Raw genomic sequence first — 18,511 nt, 5'->3', positions numbered from 1 at the left:
AGGCCCTGCAGGGGAGCGGGAGCGGGGGTGCAGGTGGGATTGGGGTAGGCGCCTGCTGCTGGGGGGCGACCACGCTGCTCGAGCTCTGGACGTCGACGATGTGCAGGCTGGTGAGGTCGGCCTCGGGCTGCTGGTCTTCCACACCCGCCTTCGGGGCACCACTGTTTTGGGGCATGCTACCCTTCCGACTCTGGCCTAGGTCGGCCTGGACACTCTTGTGGGCCTTGTTCAGGGAACTCGGGCGTGGCCGCCCTTTGACGGACAGGAGCCGCTCCACCATCTCCTCTACGGTGCATTCCTGGACTGCGGCGGGGGTGTCCAGGGTCAGGGCACAGGGCCAGAGGACGTGGGTGTGGGGCGGTGGGAAAGGCATGGCCACTGCTGTCAGGCACAGGGTGGGGGAGAGGCCATAGACGGGAGCCCTCCCGCAACGGTCCAAGACCCCGCTGTCTGTCTGCTAGGCTGGGGTCAGCGAGGGGGCTGTGGGCAGGGCGCCCCCGCTCCGCCCCGCCTGCTCACCATCACTGGCCAGGAGCACGGCGCGGTGTACCAGGTTCTCCAGAGCCTCCCAGAGCAGCTGGCTGGAGGGGAGGATGGGGTCCAGGTAGAGGAGACCTTGCAGCACGGACAGCAGCTGGGAGGAGGCTGGGGAGCAGCTCACCTGGGGGGGGGGACAGGTCAGCAGCCGAGCCCATCCTGGGGCAGGCTGACCACGGTGGGCTTTGGACTGCCAGGAATGTCCGCCCCGTCACCACTCTGTGCCTTGCAGGGGCGCTGCGGATGAGCCAGAGCGGGGTTCCCTGACTGTCGCGCCGGTGATGTTCGGGGTTGGACAACTCTCCACGGTGGGGGCTGCCCAGTGCATTGCGGGATGTCTCACAGCATCCCTGGTCTCCACCCGCCCGAAACCGAGTGAACCCCTGCCCAACTGAGACCACCCCAAATGTGTCCAAATGTTTCTGGCGACACTTGTCCCCTGGCTGAGAGCCGTGGGTTCAGTGAAGGACAGGAGGTCCCAGCCAGGGAGGGCCTGAGCTGGACCAGAACGCAGCCTCCTGGCCTCCTGCTGGTCCTGAAGCCCCTCAGGCCATTTGAGGCAGCCGGCCTGCTGGGGCCCAGGACAGCTCAGCTACCTCTGGGCAGCCCTGGTCTTCGGGACGCTGTCCTCCTGGGTCCCCCGGCCTTGGCTCTGTGCCTGTGCCAGCGAAGACTGCCCCCAGGCTGCCCGCTGCAGCTCCAGGCTCCTCCAAGTCCACGCCCGGACCCCCCGCGGCTCCCTGATGTGGCTCCAGATCTGGTCGGGGTGGGGTCTCCCAGGGCAGGGAAGGCGGCGTGTCCGAGCCCTGCACCCCTGCCTCTGGAGACAGTCCCCGGAAAGCTCGCTCCGGCCCGGCTCACCTTGTGGAACACAGACGCGAAGACGTCTTGGTGGCTGTTCATGTTAACGCCCCCACAGGTACGCAGAAGCTCTTCCTCGTCCTCGGCCTTGGCCTCCTCGAAGGCCTCCAGCTGGATCAGCAGGTCGGCGTCCTCCAGGTCCCTGGGGCGAGGGGCCAGGTGGGCTGAGGCTGCTGCCCCACCCTGGACAGACGCACAGACGCCCCTGTGTGGGGCTGTGCTGGGCGCATGGCCCCACCCAGGACAGTGGTCCTGATGGGGCCTGGGAGGGCAGTTCTCAGCCACCTGGGCTCTCAGAACCCAAATAAGTTGGAATTTCAGAAAAACCTCAAGTGATCTGTAGCATAAGTCTGTCCTATACGGTTTCTGAGATATACTTACACTAAGAGAACGCTTTGTTGTATATCTACACTCCTACTTACCAGGGCGTCCTGTGTTGTATCTGGCAACACCCAGGCCCCTGGGCGGGGGCCGTTCTACAGGGTGGCCGACAGGAAGTGTGAGCGGGACCTGGGTTGAGCGGGGTGGGCCCACTGGGGCTACTGCTGGAAGTCCCCTCTGCCCATTGCCCATCTGGACCCCAGGGAAAGGTGAGCCTGGCTTTGGAGAACAGTGATGGGGACTCACCGTAGCCGTGTCAGAACGTCCAGCAGCTGCAACCCTGGGAAGGGACAGTGGGGTCAGCGGGTCAGCCCCCCAGCCCGGGTCGCCTGCGTCTTCTCATGCCTTCCCCTCTGCTCTCTCCGTGGGCTCATTCCCGCCCCCCAGTACACCCACCCTGTGGGGCAGGAGGGGGACCCTGCCATTCCTACAGGTACCAGGAACACTCTGAAAGGCACACACGGCTGTCCCCGCTAGATGGTCATGGCCACCACTGGCAGGACTGGAACCGAGCGGGTGGGCCTCACACTGAGAGCCACGCAGGACTCCTGTCCGGGGCCCCAGGGGCCCCAAGTTCACCAAAGGGAGCAGATGGGGGCGGCTTCCCAGAGCCTTCCCCTGGGGCCCTGCAGGGGGCAGTGTGGGCCGGGCCAGGGGCGGTTACCAGTGAACTCCCCGCGCAGCTGGGTGCGGGTGTGGAGGTCCTCGGGGCCCAGGATGATGGCGTTGATCACGCTGAGCAGGGTGACGACATAGGGCACGTTGTCACTGTCGGAGAGCTCATTCATGATGACACTGAAGCGGTACTGCTGGCTGCGCACCGTCTGCAGGGCGGGCGGCGGGGGCGGGGGGTCAGCACGCGCCCCGGGCCCTGCACCCACCCAGGTGCCCCCTGAGGCTCACCTTGTAGTGGTCCAGGGCATCCAGGGTCAGCACGTGGCCCTCGGGGGAGTAGATGCACAGGGCAGCCAGCAGCTCGAACACCTGCTTCTTGACCATCACGTTGGACGTGTCCAGAGCTGCCGAGGGCGGGCCGGGGAGTCTCAGCGGGGCCCACGGTGCATCCCAGGCCTGGGCTCCTCCTCCTCCCGGGAGCCCTTCCCCACCTGTGCCTGTCTGACCGGAACCCACCCTCCGGCGGACAAGCAGGGCCCGCAGGTGGACGCCAGGGGGCGCTCCGCACCGGGGCACTGGCTGCATGGGGGGCTGGCCTCTGCGGGCGCCCACTCCCTCCAGGACCAGAGAGGCAGATGCTGCAGGGAGGGTGTGCTTGGGCTGGGCCTTAGTTCTGAGAGCGGTCCCTGCCGGCTCTGGGCCCAAGGCCCACACTGGCACAGCCCCCCGGCCTGACCCATGTTTTCACCAAACAGCCCATGGCACCTCCTCGTCGTCATGCCCCCCTCCTCCCACCTCATCCCTGGGCTGGGGAAGTTTCGGGGGTGTCCCTTAGCTGGCCTTACTGAAAGGCCACAAAGCACACAGGTGCACCACCCAGCCCGGGCTGCGTACGACGGGCACTAGTAGCCTCTGGCTCATTCACCCACAAAGGCTCTCGCCCACCCCCAGGGGCCGACCCACTGTCACTGCCCCCTCCTTCGCTCTTGTTGCTGCCATTAAACAGCACGGCCTGGCGGGCAAGGGACACAGTGACCCCTCACGAAGGGCCACCTGAGGTCACTCCCAAAGGGAGAAGACTGACTGGGTGCAGCCTGGGGAGACTTCCCGGAGGAGATGACGTGCGTGAGAACTTAAGGAGTCAGCAGGTGCACAAACGCACAGAGCAGCCTGAGCAGGAGGTGGGAGTGGGGCACAGAACGGGCAGGGGTGGGGGCGTGGGGAAAGGGGGGATACCGCCAGGTGCAAGTGCTGGCTTGGAGCCAGGCAGAATGTGAGCGGGGCTACTCGGGTAGACTTGTGTTTTTGGCCCAGGTGAGGCCGGCTGCCAGGGCATGGACCAAGGTGGCAGGTGGGAGGGAGGGGCACTGGAGGCCAGAGACGGGGAAGGGGGCGGGGCATGAACAAGCACACGGCTGGACGGAAAGGCCAGGCCAAATCACAGAACAGAGGAGGCAACTAGGTGCAGCTGGTGGAGTACTATGGCTCCTAGGTGACCCGGAGGTCTCAGACTTGGGGCAAATAGGAACCTGGTTCTTCCTCCAGGAAGCCCTCCCTGCTGCCCAGCTGAGTTCTCTCCTGTGACCTCAGCCCGCCCTCTAACCTCCGTGCCCAGAGCCTCATAGGGAGTTACGCAGGGGTGTCCGTGCCAGGTGCCCACCCGGCACCCAGCAGCGGGCCGCGGCTCACCCAGGGAGAGCTGGCGCACGTAGGCCTGGTTGCTCAGGATGTACTCGATGCCCTGCTGCGAGTTCATGACGGCGCGCACGCAGCTGATGCAGGTGAGCTGCAGCAGGGCGTCGGCGATGCGGGCCACCCCGCGGCCGGACAGGCGCGCCAGGGCCTCGAGCAGCAGGTCCAGGCCGCTCTGCTCCAGGAACTGCACCATCCAGCCGCCATCGCTGCTCTCCAGGCGCTTGCGCAGGCCCGAGTAGTTGACCACGGAGGGCATCTGCAGGAGCCGGATGCACAGCTCGGGGTCCGCGCTCTCCAGGTTGGCCTCCGTGGGGTCTGAGTCCTGCGGCCCCAGCTTCTCCTTCAGCGCGGCCCACTTGCGCCGCGCGCCCTCCTTCACCGACATCTTGCCGAACTGTGGGGCCAGAAGCAGACGGGTGTGAGCCCCCCGCCCTCAAGGGGAGGCGGTGTCCTCTGCCTCGTGTCTCCCCCCACCTGCCAAAAGGCCTGCCCGGGGACACTGGACCCTCGTCCGGTCAGGGCAGCCGCCGTCCAGCAGCTTCTCCTCACGCGCGTCCCTGATGAACCGCCACAGCCGCCGAGGGGGCAGCAGCACCGCCTCCCTGTCCCCCCAAGACCTCGAGGAGGCTACACTGGCGGGAACACCACTGACCCAGTGGTGACGATGCAACAAAAGTGGCATCTCTGGGGCTCCCTTATCTTGTCCCAAAACACTTCCCCTGCCCCCGGGGACAGGGTCAGATATGGACAGCAGGGAGGGGCCGTTCCAGAACCTGGGCTCTTGTGGGCTGCCCACGGCATCATGTGTGTGCCTGGGGAAGGGGCGGACTTGAGGGTCAGGCGTGGTGCCCACCCCCATCACAAGCAAGGCCAGGGCCCCGTGGGGAAGCAGCCCTGCCAGGCCCTGGCCTCTGAGGCCCTCAGTGCGTCAGTCAGTGTGGGCAGAGGACTGGGTGTCCCCCTAGACCCTTGGCATGTGGAGCTTTACTGGATGAGGCCTCAACAGGTGTGACCCCCCACCCACAATGCCCCCCAACACCTGCCTTTCCCCAAAAGAGGACAGGCCTCTTTGCCTTTGCCACACCCACCAAACCCCCCTCCTCGGGGCCCTCGGCAGTGACGCTGTCCTCAGCCACAGCCCCTGGGGACTGGCCTCAAAGGTCAGGGGCAGCCCAGGCTCTCCTGCGACCATGTATGGCTCGGGTCTTGTATTTAGTGCGTGAAAAGGACGGCACGGAGCTGCTGAGAGGGAGCCCAAGAAGCTGAGCATGGCAGGACCACTGCGCCTCATGCCCAGGGCCTGGCCCTGCCACTGCCCACCCCAGCCCCCCCAGCCCCCTACGTTACAGAAGACGAAAGGGAGGTGGCAGCTAGAGAAGCCAGGTCACACGCCCAGCCCCCAGAGTTGGAAAGGGCAGAATGGAATGAGCCTGGACCCCAGGCAGAGGCTGGCCGGAGAGAGGCTGGCCATCTAGGCCATTAGGGGGAGACCCCAGGGGCCATCTGAGGTCCTACAGGAGACAGAGGCTGCACTCAGATCCCTGGCCTGGCTCACAGCTGGCGTTCCTGGAGGCCCCGCTCCCTCTCTGCCTTGGTGAGTGTCTTGGGTATCCTCCTTTGTGCTCCCCGAGCTCCCCCCACCCCCGGCATGGGATGGCCTGGCATTCCAGCAGCCCCTCCTCTGTTTGAAGTGGGTCCACACCAGGAGTCCAGCCCCCCACCCAAGCCCTCATCCTCCTGCCTGGCTGACTGCCACACAGGCCAGTGGGGTGCCCCAGGGAGGCGGCCTGGCTGAAGGGAGGAGAGGCTCTGGCCTGCGTGTGCACCGGCTCTGGGCCCACCAGGCCACTCGATCCGCGTGAGCCACCCTGCCCGCACCGAACCTCTGGCATCTGCCTAATGGGGGCATCCCGAGAGGCAGTGGGTGTGGGCATTCCTGCGGGGGGTCAGGTGTCCATCAGCCCTCCCTGTGACTGCATGGTTTCACCTGGCCCCTCCCCCGCCGTCCACTCACCCAGATGCGCAAGACCTTCCGGCTGCCTCTGCCCACCCATTCCAGGCCCTGCCTCGGGCTGCCCCTCACACTCTCCTGGCTTCTCATCGCTGCTGACCGCTGAGCTGTGCAGCTGCCAGCTGTGGCTCTGGTCCCTCCTGGGCAGCCTCCTGGTGCCAGGGCAGGCTGCTCCCGGCACCATGAAGAGCACAGCAGAGCCCTTCGCACACACTGCCGCCCACCCTGGGTGCTGCCTAAAGACGTAGCCAGGACTGCCCCTCCCTTCCCCGCCCCACCCCCGTCCCGCTGGCCCAAGTCCCTGCTTCCTTGGCACAGGCTGAGTGGTTGGGGCCTGAACTCTCCCAGGCCAGGCCTCCAGTGTCTTAAGTGTCTTCTCTAGCCAAGAGCCCCCGGGGTCCCTCGACGCAGAAAACGACCTCTCAGAGACAGCCTGCTCAGTCTGGGCACCTCACCTGGCACTGCCCGGGCCTCCCTGGGGCACTGGCTCACGACCCGGAGAGCACCCCATGTAGGGGCCCCTGCAGGAGGTGATCAGCCCCGTCTCCCTGCCCTCGAAGGGTCCTAAGCTGTGTGCCCTGGAGCTGAGTTTCACAAGCTGGTGATGCCCCTCCATGTGTGCCTCACACACGGGCCGGAGCGGCACACGTGCACAGCAGACACGCATCACGTAACATGTACACACGTGCACGAAGGCCTCCTGTACAGGCACATGGTATCACACACGCGGCAACAACCCCAGAGAGGATGTACACGCCACCTGCGCAGGCGGCATCCACGGACAGAACACTGCGGCCATGGTGACAAGGACCGCGGACGCGCACACGGAAACTATAACGCGCTCCCAGTCGCCTGCTGCCTGGGGCCTCTGTCAAGGGCCGTTGGTGCTGACCCGGTCCCTGCGAGCAGCGGCTCCGAGGACACGGCCTCTGCCTGCTACCCCCCCCCCGGGGGTGGTTGGACGGTCCTGCTGGGAGCCCCAGACGGAACCAGGCATGTACTGCGTCAGGAGAACAGCGTGGGGAACGACCCTTCCTGGCAATATCCGGGACCGCGTGGGAGGCAGAAGCCAGACTGCTGGGCTTACTGGCTGTGTGCTCCTGGGGAAGGGGCTGCCCCTCTGCTCTCCGTCTGTACAGTGACAGGTGCGCTGGGGTTCGCAGGGCATAAACTGAACCCGGCCGGCACCGACTGAGCGCTCCCGGCTGCTTAACTCCGGCCGCCGCACCCGCCCTCCCAGCCCTGCCCAACCCGCGGGCTGAGTATCCCGCTGCAAGCCTGGCCTGGCGCCTAGACAGGGCGGGGTCGCAGGGACCCTCCCAGCCTCCGCCAGGCCAGGGTGGGGCGGGGCCACAAGCTCAGGAATGCGATCACGGGGCGGGGCCAGCCTTCCGGGGGCCACATGCGCAGGAATGTGATCTCGGCCCCCCCCCCCGACGGGGGCGAGGCCGGCCTGCCGGGGGCGGGGCCAGCGCAGGAATTTGCATTGGCAGAGCCTTTTTTGCAGCCGGCACCACCCACAGAGCACGACCCTCTCCTAGCGTCCAAGTACCCGGCGGCTCGGGCATACCCGGTCCGTCGGGCGCTGCAGCAGCCCCAAGCGCCCCGCACGGGCAGGCCGTCCCCCTGCATCAGGGCAACTCTGGTGGGCAGGGGCCTTTTGCAGAGGAAGACACTAGGGCTCTGACATGAGTGGCATGTTCCCCAATGCTTCTTCAGCGCTCCATTTTTTCTACCAATAAAGTGGGGTTCCCGCTGGGGCGGGGCCACGCCTTCCCCTCAGAGCTCTCCTGGGTCAGCCCACTGGCCGGGCTGTGCTGCTCACCTGAGCTCACCCAGCCCACGCCTGGCCAGCCCCGCGCAGCAGTACCGGCACCTCTATCCGGGCACCCACATGCCCAGGCAGCTGTGCTGACTCATGGGAAGCCACCGCCCCTGCCTGGCAGCTGCCTGTCAAGCACAGTGTGTTCCTGGGGGGGGGGCAGGGGGCAGGGTTGAAGCTGCCCCCCCCACCTGACCTCAGAATCCAGCCCCCGCCATGCAGACGGAGAAACTGAGCCAGAGAGGAAGGGCCTCCTGAGGTGGGCACCAGGCGCCAAGCTGGGTCCTGGGCATGGCTGGTGGGAGTTCCCTGCATGGGTCCCCTCCCACCCCCGCCCCGGCTTTGAACAGTGTGGTGGGGTGGGGAAGCCCGGACTAAGTGCCAGAGCTCGGCACCCTTGAGGAGTGGGTTTGGGCTTCCGTTCCTTGATCGCTGCGAGGGCTGGTGGAGGGGCTAGGGGACCCAGCGGTGGGAGCGAGGGGTAGGAAAGGCACCGGCTGGGGACACGGGCACCCAGGAGAGGGGTGGCTGCTGTGGGGAGGCAGCTTCAGGGTGGCCCTGCCAGCGTCACCACAGGGCTGGGGTGCTTCTGGGCCCAGAGCCAGAGAGGGCGCGGGGGCGGGGTGCAAAGAGTGAGCTTGTCTTCCTTGGGGAAGGCGGGTACAATGGCAGGAGCGGGGTTCCGGAACTGGGAGGCAGGGGCTGCCACACTGTATTTTTAGCTCCAAATTTTTCCACTGCCTGGCAACCCTTGTATAGTGTTTCCAGCAGCGATTCCCTGGAGCTCAGGGGCAGCCCAGGCCCTGCAGGACAGGGGGAAGCCGCTGGAGCTGATTCCTACTCGGATCCCCCATCCCCCTCCCTCCCATCACCTTGGCTCCTTTCAAGCCTCCAGTGCAGGCACCACCCTCCCCACCAGGCTGTGAGCCCTCCTTGCGTGGGTCACCCACCATGGGCTCATCCCAGGTTGGGGGCTCATGACAGTGGGCCTTGGGGAAGGAGGTACAACCTAGTGCCTACCCACCGCCCACCCATCCACAGGCACACAGTGTGGAGGGCCTTGGCCAAGGGGTGGTGTCCTCACGGGCCCCTGGCCGCTCTCTTGCCCAAGGAGCACTCCAGCCCACCACTGCCCTCAGTCCCAGGATGGAGTGCAGGGCCTGTGCCTCCCAAGTCCTCACCTGAACCCACCCCCCACCCCGCCGTGTGTGAGGAGGCCTGCTGGGCCACTGTGCATCCAGCAACAAGACAGAGGGGCTGCTTGGGGGCGGGTGGGCACCAAGACCTTCACAGTGGTGCTGAATTAAAAACAGAGACAGGAAGTAGGACAGTAAGTCGTACTGAGTAGGATTTCAGCCATCAAACAACATGTCCCACCAAACACACGCCTAAATGCTAACAGAAGTTGCATCTGGGGTGAATGTGGTCATTTTCATATTTAGAAAGAGAGAAAGAGCATAGTGATAGAAAAAGCCCACAGTCTCTGAGGGGAACTGGGTTCAGAGGGGGCCCGCCCCTCGCGCAGGTCACCAGGGAGGCAGGGCAGAGCTGACAGCTGGTCTCCTCTGTGGCACTAAGGCTACGCAGGGTGGAGGGAGACGGAGGGGGCTGGGCTGGGCTGGCTAGCGCTGAGAGCCAGGCGACGCCGCTGGTCAGGGAGGCCAGGCCTGGGCTTGGGCCACTGTGCCCCAGGATCTGGGGACAGGTGGGAGTCATGTCAGACATGCAGTGCCCAGGCCTGACCTGTTTGCCTCCTCCACGGGTCCCACCCTCCTGGGTTAGGAATAGAAGCGGGTGGAAGCCGCAGAAAGCCTCAGAGAGGGCTGACGGACTTGGGCGGACAGGAAACGCCTGCTAGAGGGCGGTGGGTGGTGCGGGAGCTGCCCCTGCCCCCTTGCTCACTGGGAGGAGGGTGCTTGCAGGGCAGCCCTGGGCCCGCTGTGTGTCTGCATTTCTGAGAAAGGGCTGGGGGTGGTCTGGGAGTCCCGCCTGCCCCAGTGGATGGCTTGCTGCTAGGGGAGGACAGGAAGGGCGGAGGCACCCGCGCCAGGAAGCTGAGCTTTCGCTTCCACCTGCACTGAGGCTCATAGGGACTGGGTTGGCCCTGGCCTCCCGCTGTCGCCGGACCTCATCTCCCCAGCTGTGCGAAGAGCAGGGCCAGGGGGCTTCCTGGAGGGCCTGGCCACCCCTGACATTCTCAGGGTTTGGGTCCAGAGTCTGGCGCCCACCTGCCCCAGCACAGGAGAGCAGCACGTGGTGGCCGAGGATGGGGTGGCCAGGGACACGGTGGCTGAGGACGACAGTGACGTCTGTTGCCACCTTCTGTGGCTGAGCCAGTTCTGTCAGGGATGGCTTGCGGGGAGTGATGGGTAGAGACCCGCGTCTGGGTGAGGGAGGTGAGGATGGGCCGGCCCCCAGGTGGCAGGTGGCGTCTGAATCTGGGGCTGCTCTTACCACATGGCCTGGCACTTGGCCACAGCCTTCACCCGCAGGGCCTCCCCTGAACCCCACGAAGACCTCAGGCTGGCCACCAGAACCCCTCCTTCTTGGGTTGTGCCCCACAGATCAGACGCAGCTCAGAGATGCCTCCTCCAGGAGGTCCCGTGTCCCTCCTTGTCTCCCTGCTGCCCTTGGGAAAGGCTTCTCCCAGCCTGGGAAGACCCTGGGTGCCTCAGGCTTTGGGCTGCAGACTGTCCCCTGCCTGCCCTGGCAGTCCCTGGCCCTGGCCCTGTCCCACGCCCCAGCTGGGGCTGCCCGCCCAGGAGCAGGGAGAACAAAGCCTTGGATTGAGAGTGGGGGAGGGGCCGCCCGGCACTGCCAGGGGCTGTGGCTAGGACCCTGGGGGCAGAGGCCGGCTCAGCTTCTGGGTGAGATCAGGCTCTGCCAGGGACTGGCTGTGTCTCTCGGACAATCCACAGGACTTGCCGGGGCCCTGGTTCCAGTCCTCAAATGGGGACGAGCATGTCAATGCCAACCCCTGAGCCCGCCGACAGATCCATGGGCCCGCCCACCCACTGGTCCACTGCCGCCTCCTCCCCCTCCTCAGCCAGGCTGCCAGGGGCCAACATCGAGCCGGGACGCAGCCTCCACTAGGCCCCTGGACCCCCTGGCTTGGCAGTGAGCAAGACCCTCAGCGTCCAGCACGAGGTGCCCGAGGCATCCCTTGCCAGTTGCCTAGGGCCAGGCCCATCGAGGACTCGGCTTTCTCATCCTAAAACGGCCAAGACGTTCTCCAGGGTTGCCAGGTTTGCAGGGCCAGTCCCACCTGCTGGCCACCGGGCCTGCCTGCCTGCACTCTCCACTTACTCTGCCCCCCCCCCCCACAGCAGCCCGGAAGCACCAGGCAGGGCCGTAGGCACCTCCAAAAGGGCAGGATCCCATCTGGGCACGTGGGGCTCCTGTTCTCAGGCACTCAGTCTGCGCATGTGGGGAGGTAGAGACAGGCAGGGAAGGGGCACAGGGAGCGCCGCCCACCTCTGGCCGGCTGAAGAGCGGACGTTGGCCTCCCTGCTGTTGTGTGCCAAGCCATACTTAGAGCTGAAATGGCGACCCGTGCATGGGGACACGGACGGCGGGGGAAGCAGGCTGCACGCTGAGCCCACACCTGGGGCCCGAGAGGACCCAGGACCAGGCACAGACGGGGAGACTGAGGCCCTCTGACACGGCTGGCCAGGGCCCACGCTGGCAGCCATGCCCATGTCCGCTAGCACTCAACAAGGCCAGGACTGAGCTCAGGAGCAGAGAAACCCTGGACCCACGGGCTGTGTGTGTGTGTGCGCGTGTAGGGGCAGGCCCTGGCTGGGCATGAGGGGTGCTGGGGGCAGTGCAGGAAAGCCAACGCCCAGGGCTCCGTGTGTGTGTCCGGAACTGGCATCCTCCTCCCTGACCCACTGGGCCGTGGGTTAGCCTTGAGGCGAGGCTTGGAGGTTAGGCCTCAGTGGCCCCATCTGCTAAATGGGAAGCACATCTGCCTCCACCTTCCCAAGTGCAGTTCCTGACTGGTCTCCCAACCATGGAAGGCTCTATCCGATAACCCTCAGCGGCCCTGGCTATGCACCCCTGCTCGGTCGGCCTCTGCCTTCCCTGTGGGGTTGGCCCAGGCCAACCTCATGGGAGCAGGGCGCCCTCTGCCCACCTTCCAGGCCCTCTTTTCCTACGTGGGCACAGCTCGCAGGGAGGGGGGTGGTGGAGGGGGCTGCAGCAGCACAGGGATGGGAGGGGGCCCCGACCAGGCCCTGGTGAGGGAAAACTGCAGGGATGAGATGGGGCTGGGTGGGAGGGTGGCTGTGGCGGGTGGCAGGCAGAAGAGGGCATTCTGTCCGCAGGTAGCCCCGGGGGAGAGGCCTCTGTGTGGTCTAGTCATCCCAGCACCTGTAACCACCCCCCACGGCCAGAAGGGCCCACTGGCTCCAGGGGTCCAGCTCGGCAGGCCTGTGGCAGCTGCCTGGAGTCATACAGGTGGGGGCCCCGGTGCTGCCCCCTCCCCTGGTGGGAGCCCGGGGGCTGCCGCTTGGCCAGGACAAAGCTCTCCTATTCCCAGAGTGGTGGTGCCGGGACCCCGAGGGTCCTGTGGCAGTGACGAGGGACACGGGGCTAGCCTTGGCCTCCAGGTGCTCCCCTGGGGCCGGCCAGGTCTCGCCGTGACCCCGGGGAAGCACTTCCTGTATGGCCGCCCTCTGGCCCACCGGAGCAGTGAGGTGAGCACAGAGGCTGGGGCGCGCAGTACGGGCTTCATAAATGCGTCCTGCCAGGCGCCACCGCTGATTCTACAGCCCGACAGCCCCATGCCTCAGTCTCCTCTTCTGTGAAACAGAAGATAATCACAGTACCCATGCCTCACCGGTGGGCGCAAGGGTGGGAGGCCGTGGGGCGGGAACGTGGCAGGCTGGCTCATTCGTTCCTTCGCTCAGTCCCTCCTTCTGCACCCAGACCGTGCTCAGGGTGCTGGGCAATGCTGCCGTGCACAGGCCAGCCTCTGGGCCGCTCTCAGGAGGCCGCTGTGCCCCTGGCAGAGGGGGCCCGGAGAAGCCGCACACCCAGTCAGTCCCCTCCTTAATCACACCTTGGGAGTGCTGTCGGGCAGACAAGTAGCAGCGGCCCCTCCTGGGAGGACAGGCTCACCCTGCGCCTCTCTCCCTGCCTGGCTGGGGAGAAGGCTGGCGGTCACCGCAAAAGAGCTGCCCTTCCTCTTGGAGTTTTCTCTACGCACTGGGTAGATGGCTGTGTGAACAGACCCCACACCCACTCAGGACCAGGCTGTCTGGTGTTCAAAGGTGAAGCAGGCAAGACCCTCCTTACCAGGGTGAGGCTGGTAGGCAGCCACAAGGTCAGACCCTGCTCTCACACCTCCAGTGATGGGGAGCTCACCCCCTCACATGCACTCCTTCCTAATAGGTTGAAACCAGCCTCCTCGTCTTGGACATCCAGGGTCCCCCAGGCATGGCTCTGTCTGGGGACAGCCCTGAAGAGACTGGCTCCTGCCTGGCCTCAACCTTCCAATCTTGGCCTGTCTCCCCTAGACCACTTCTGTCCACTGTCCTGAAATAGCGGTGGACATGCCTTTCCCAATCCACTGTGTCCACTGGGCCCTGAACCATGCAAATACTAGACACCAGCTGTGTGCAAGACCAGTGCGGGAAGGAGCCAAGCAGCTGAGTCAGGCCCCATCCCTCAGACTGTGGGGGGACTTTGCCTTCCGGTTCCTCCTCTGGGTGCCCTGGAAAACACTCCCTGCCCCAGTCCAGAGCCAGGGCGACCACGTTGTGCCCTGTACCCACCGGCAGTGCCCAACATTTTCCGGCTGTGTTCCATCCCTCCCCAGCCCTCAGGACCTGCTAACTCTTCCAGCCTGGAAAATCACCGCACTTTGATGAAAGGCGAACAGAGTGTAAGTAAGGTTAGGAGCTCCCAGGCCCCAGCATGTGAGGCGCGTGCAATTAGCTCCGACATCCATCCACACCTCCACAAATCTCACCTGATAGTCAACTCTGCTGGAAAGCAGTGCAACCTTGATAGGCTGCCTGGGTGGATCCCAGGAGGGCAGCCCCACCTGATCACCCCGGTCCTCTCCCCAGCAGGGCCCCTCGGCCTGTCTGCTGGCCGTGAGGACCTGCCCATCAGCCCCGAGCTCCTCGGGAGAGACGGAAGGTGGGGCCCGGGCAGGGGTCAGCTGGGGGCTATTGCCCAACTTGGCTTTTTAAATGAAGAGTTGGTGCTGCCCTGCTGAGGGAGTGGGGGCAGTGCGAGGCCCAGACCCCAGACCTGGCACCAAATGCGGATATTTGATGCACCAGGACTGCAGCCCCCCCCCACCCCCGCAAGACTGCCTGCTCTGGGTGGCACTGTGAAGGGGTTTGAGGCATTTGCTCTGGGTCTCTTCCTCTCCACTGAGAGTGACAGGAAGGAGGTCCATGCCTGAACCACTGTCCCCATCCTTCAGGGTGCAGATGGGGAAACTGAGCCCCAGAGCAGGCAAGTGTCCTGCCCAGGTCCCAATGCCTGAGGGAGCAGGAGGCAGGGCTGGTGGGAAGGGAAGTTCCCAACTCCAGCTCCCCTGAGGGTGTGCATGACCCAGGTAGGGTCATGGCCACCACAGGACTCCTGGTGTGGCGGGTAGGACAGAGCACCAACGCTGTGGTCACAACGGAGGCCAGCCACCATGCGGCCTGGGGCCCTAGGATACAGAACCTCAGGAGGCCAGGCACACAGACCTGCCTGCCTGAGCTCCCAGGGGCAGCTGGAGGCTGATGGGGCACCGCTTGTAACCCCAATTCCTTCCAGAGGTCATGCTCATTTCCTCAGGCCTCTCCCCAGGAAGGGGGCTCAGGGGCGGGACTAGAGGAGCACAGAACCAGCCTCCCACTCCCGGGCTTACCAGCCCGCCAGGAGGAACCCTCGTGCCCCCAAGGCCTGCCTGTGGGGGTGCCAGGGCTCCGTGTGCGCCCACCTGCGCCCAGGCAGCTACAGACACAACAGCACAGGTGGGACCCCAGGCCGGCGCGCACCTCGCGGGGCTACCGGGCTGCCGACACGAAGTTGAAGTTTATTTTCCCAACTGTGGCTGATTCATGGTCAGGATGTGGCGTCGGCCGCGGGGAGGGGAAATTCTGCCCGCAGCGGGCGGGGCGTTGGCCCGCAGACCCTCGGCCCACCACCGCGGCCAGTGCAGGCGGGAGGCGTCTAGACCGCGCGGTGGTCTGCAGTCCGGGGTGGGCTGCGCCCTGGGGCCGGGGGCTCCGAGGCGCCGGCCGAGCTGGGAGCCGGGAGCCGGGAGCCCGTCGCCCTGTGCCGCCACCTGGGGCGCACCCCGCGCTCCCCCAAACCCCCCTCCCCGGCCCCAAGAGCTCCCTTGCTCGGACTCAGTTTCCCCTGTGGCTCCTGGGGGGCGCGGAGGCGCGGACTTACCGGACGGGGGCGCGGCGGCGCTCGCTCGGGTCGGGCCAGGGGCCGCGGCTGCCGGCCCACCGCGGGCTTCGCAGGCTCGGGCTGGGCCTCGGTGTAGGCTGGGCTCGGGCTGGGCTCCCGCTCCGCGGGGCTCGCGGAAGAGGAGGTGNGCGCGGGAACCCCGGGAAACGCCTGGAAGCGGTCCCCCCACCTCGGACCTCCCTGCGGGCCGCCTCCCTGGTCTCGCCAGCGCCCCATCTTCTCGCCCCCGACCCCTCCTCCAGGTCCAGCCCCCACTGGTAGCGAGCCGTCTGGCCCGCTCAGCCACAGGGCTCCGGGGCAAAGTCAAAGTCGGCCGTTGCTCATCTACTCCTGTCCCCTCCCACGGGGGACCCCTGCTCTGGCCAGCTGGATCCCGCGCCTGAGGTCCCTGGGGGAGACTGTTCTTCCGGGTGTTCTGCGACGGAGGGCGCCCCCACCAGCCAGTCCAGCCCCCGCGGACCTCCCAGCAGCCCTCGCAGAGCCCGCGGGGTATGGGGTCTGAGGGATCTGGGGCAGCCTGGACTCTGCTGGGCCCCCTGGGAGCACTGTGGCCATGTTCTCTACCACTCCCTCTTCTGCCCCTGCCTCATCAATCCTGCTGGACTGGGAGACCTGGTCCGTGACCCCCACATCACCTAGGGTGTGCCTGCCCATAGCAGGCTCAGGAAGCCTGGCTGACCGGCTAGGGAGAGGTGGCCCCCAGCTCTGGAAGTCCCTTCTGATATCTGACCCTCAGTTGGAGCTCACAGGGATCAGATTGCCCCGGGCCTGAGGGCCCAGGGGACCATGGGTGCGTGAGGGGCAGGTGGAGGCCGGCAAGTCCCTGCCCAGCCCCAGTCTGACGGCGGACTGCCCTGAGGGCCCGGCTCTAGCACTCTGTGTGTGTCAGGCCTGGACGTGACTTCAACTGCCAAGACTCAGCTTCCCCATCTGTAAGGAGAATGACAGGAACCTCTAAAGCTTGTAATTAGGGCAAGATGAGAGAATGTGGTTAAAGTATCCCCGTCCCTGGGTTTGTCTGATGGAACATTCTGGAGACCTGTGGGATTCAGACCCTGCGGAGGCCGGCCGGGTGGGGCACTGCAGCTTCTGCCCCAGGACCCACCGTGCGCCTGTCGGGTGGGGATAGGGCCCGGAACTCCCAGCCTGTACCTGCCCACTCCCGGGGGCGTGTGCAGCCTCTACCTGGCCCAGGAAATCTTCTTGGGTCAGCCCCAGGGCAGGAGCGGCTTCTGGCAACAGGCCAGTGCCGGATGAGGGCCCCTGAGTACCCAGGAGAGCCAGCCAAGAAAGGTGTTTGCTGACTCTTGGACACTCTCCAACCTGGAGATGTGGGACGTGACGGCCACTCCTGCATGGGGATTCAGCAGTTCTTGGAATGCACCGAGTCCTTGCTCGGGCAAGCATGCCTCTGCTGGTCAGCCCTCTCTTATCCTGCTCCCTGCCCCTGTCCTTGACCCTCTGAGCTTTGGGGCCTCCTCCTGGAAGCCTTCCTGCCCTCCCTGGAGCTGGGTTTCAGGCATCTCGATGCTCTCCTGGATCCCAGAGCCTGACGCCTGCTGATGGCAGGACCCGGAGGTGGGGCAGGAGACACAGGCTGGCTGACTCACCGCTCTCGCGAGCTGGCGCCTGGCTGCTACAAGGTGCGGTCAGTGGGTGTGTCTGTCGACCTAGTGGATGGAAGAATGCAGTGGAGGAAAGAGTGACCTTCTAGCCTTGGGCCTGGGCTTGGGTGGGTGGCCAAGCTGGGAGCTCAGCGTTGAGCAGGGCCTCTGTGCCCCGCACCCCTGCTCTCACCCCGGGGCCTGGGGAGTGGGCAGAATCTAGAGCCTCCCCCGGAGACTGGAGCGGAGGCCTGGCATGGCCGGGGTCCTCATCCCAGCCAACTGGCCAGACATACTGCGGCCCACCCAGCTGTGAGGCCCCTGCCCCAATGGAGGAGAGGGAGGCTGCAGGGGGCCCGCACCGCCAACACCGGCTCTTGCCCGGGGCTTTCCCCCTTGCGTATCTGCCTGGCGCAGGTGGGCCCCGGGAGAGGGGTCCCCAGTCCGGACCCTCACGGGCGGGCACCAGGGAGGAGGCACATCTGTGCTGCGCCCCGAGGGCCAACTCAGTCTACCGCAGGCCAGCGGGTAACCAGCCAGAGCTGGATGAGGACGGCAGGGAGCATGTGTCCGAGTGTCGTGGGTGGCTGAGGTCAGGGGCCTGGCAGGCTGGGGTGCGGACGCTGGTCTCAGTCAGGGTGGCTTTCCCTCTGGCCTTGGGCCCTGACCCACCATGCCTCAGCTTTGTAGGGCTCATCCTGCTTAACCACTGATACGTATAAAGAACCCCCAGCCCCGGTCCCCATTTCTTTTAGTGACTCTGCCCCCCCAGGCACGCCCCCATCCAGGCCTCATTCTGACCTGGTTTCCTGTCCTGCAGCCAGGACAGCACACTCAGCCTGTTGATGGACGTTTTTTCTGGAAGCCACGTCCACCTGGAAGATCCCTTCCTGGGGCCGGGGTCTCCTTTTGGAGCTGGGGGTGCACCCGTGCCTACCCTCAGCTCTGGATACCCAGATGCCGAGGACAAGGAACATGCTGGAGCTCCAACATGAGGACAACCGCTTCTGACACACAGGCCCGAGTCCGCGTGACGCCGGCGCCCTCCTCCCCAAGCTCCGGCAGAGCAAGGCGCCCTGCCCGCGCCCCGACCGGCACAGAGCCGGCCACCGCCTCTCGTCAGGAAGCAGAATTCCAGAGACTGGGATGAGTAGGCTTTGGTCCTGCCAGTGGGAGCTCTGCTGGGAGCAGGAAGACAGGCGTGGGCATTTCTCAGGGAGCAGTCTCCCTGCCTGATGCGTGATGCGGAGGTGAAAGCCAGGACAGCCCTGAGTGTGGTGGGTGGGCACCCATGAGCCCAGAGGGGCCCCCGGCGGCCCCCAGAGACCCTGGGCAGCAGCCTGGCCTTCAGTTTCATTTCCCTGGACAGGCACCCAGAGCACTCTTCATTGCTTTCATTTTGAAACAGTTTTCCTTTTGTTTCCTTTCTGGGATGCCCTGAGATGACCTCTGATACTGCTACAGAATGGAGTCAGCAAAAGTATGCCAACCCACCCCCACCCACCCGCCCACCCACCCGTCCATCTGTCCACCCCCCCTTCTATCCATCCGCCTTCCCAC

General features: G+C 65.6%; 2 protein-coding genes and 1 long non-coding RNA gene across 6 annotated transcripts in view; 1 reads left to right on the top strand and 2 right to left on the bottom strand.

Moving 5' to 3' along the window:
* Positions 1-1,964, bottom strand: part of LOC100467275 (inverted formin 2) — a 14,880-nt gene extending 12,916 nt beyond the window's left edge. The window contains exons 1-4 of the mRNA XM_034642177.1: positions 1,942-1,964; positions 1,399-1,540; positions 520-661; positions 181-303 (exon numbers count right to left, since the gene is read on the bottom strand). Of these exons, the coding sequence (XP_034498068.1) occupies positions 181-303; positions 520-661; positions 1,399-1,540; positions 1,942-1,964 (430 nt within the window). The remainder of the gene's footprint in view (positions 1-180; positions 304-519; positions 662-1,398; positions 1,541-1,941) is intronic.
* Positions 1,965-2,021: 57 nt separating this feature from the next.
* LOC117795954 (inverted formin-2-like) lies at positions 2,022-6,329 on the bottom strand. The gene is made up of 5 exons (XM_034642244.1): positions 6,104-6,329; positions 4,084-4,483; positions 2,683-2,798; positions 2,444-2,603; positions 2,022-2,059 (listed from the first exon to the last, which is right to left on the bottom strand). Exons 1-5 carry the CDS (start codon positions 6,188-6,190, stop codon positions 2,022-2,024), a joined length of 801 nt encoding a protein of 266 aa, XP_034498135.1. The 5' UTR covers positions 6,191-6,329.
* A 7,345-nt stretch (positions 6,330-13,674) lies between these two features.
* Positions 13,675-18,511, top strand: part of LOC109491181 — an 18,003-nt gene continuing 13,166 nt past the window's right edge. For all 4 annotated transcript variants that reach the window (XR_004620135.1, XR_002144512.2, XR_004620134.1 and 1 more), the window contains exon 1: positions 13,675-13,809. This is a non-coding gene — a long non-coding RNA (uncharacterized LOC109491181). The remainder of the gene's footprint in view (positions 13,810-18,511) is intronic.

This window comes from Ailuropoda melanoleuca, chromosome 14 (genome assembly GCF_002007445.2).
Source record: "Ailuropoda melanoleuca isolate Jingjing chromosome 14, ASM200744v2, whole genome shotgun sequence".
Classification (NCBI taxonomy): domain Eukaryota; kingdom Metazoa; phylum Chordata; class Mammalia; order Carnivora; family Ursidae; genus Ailuropoda; species Ailuropoda melanoleuca.
This window is presented reverse-complemented; position numbering and strand designations above follow the sequence as displayed.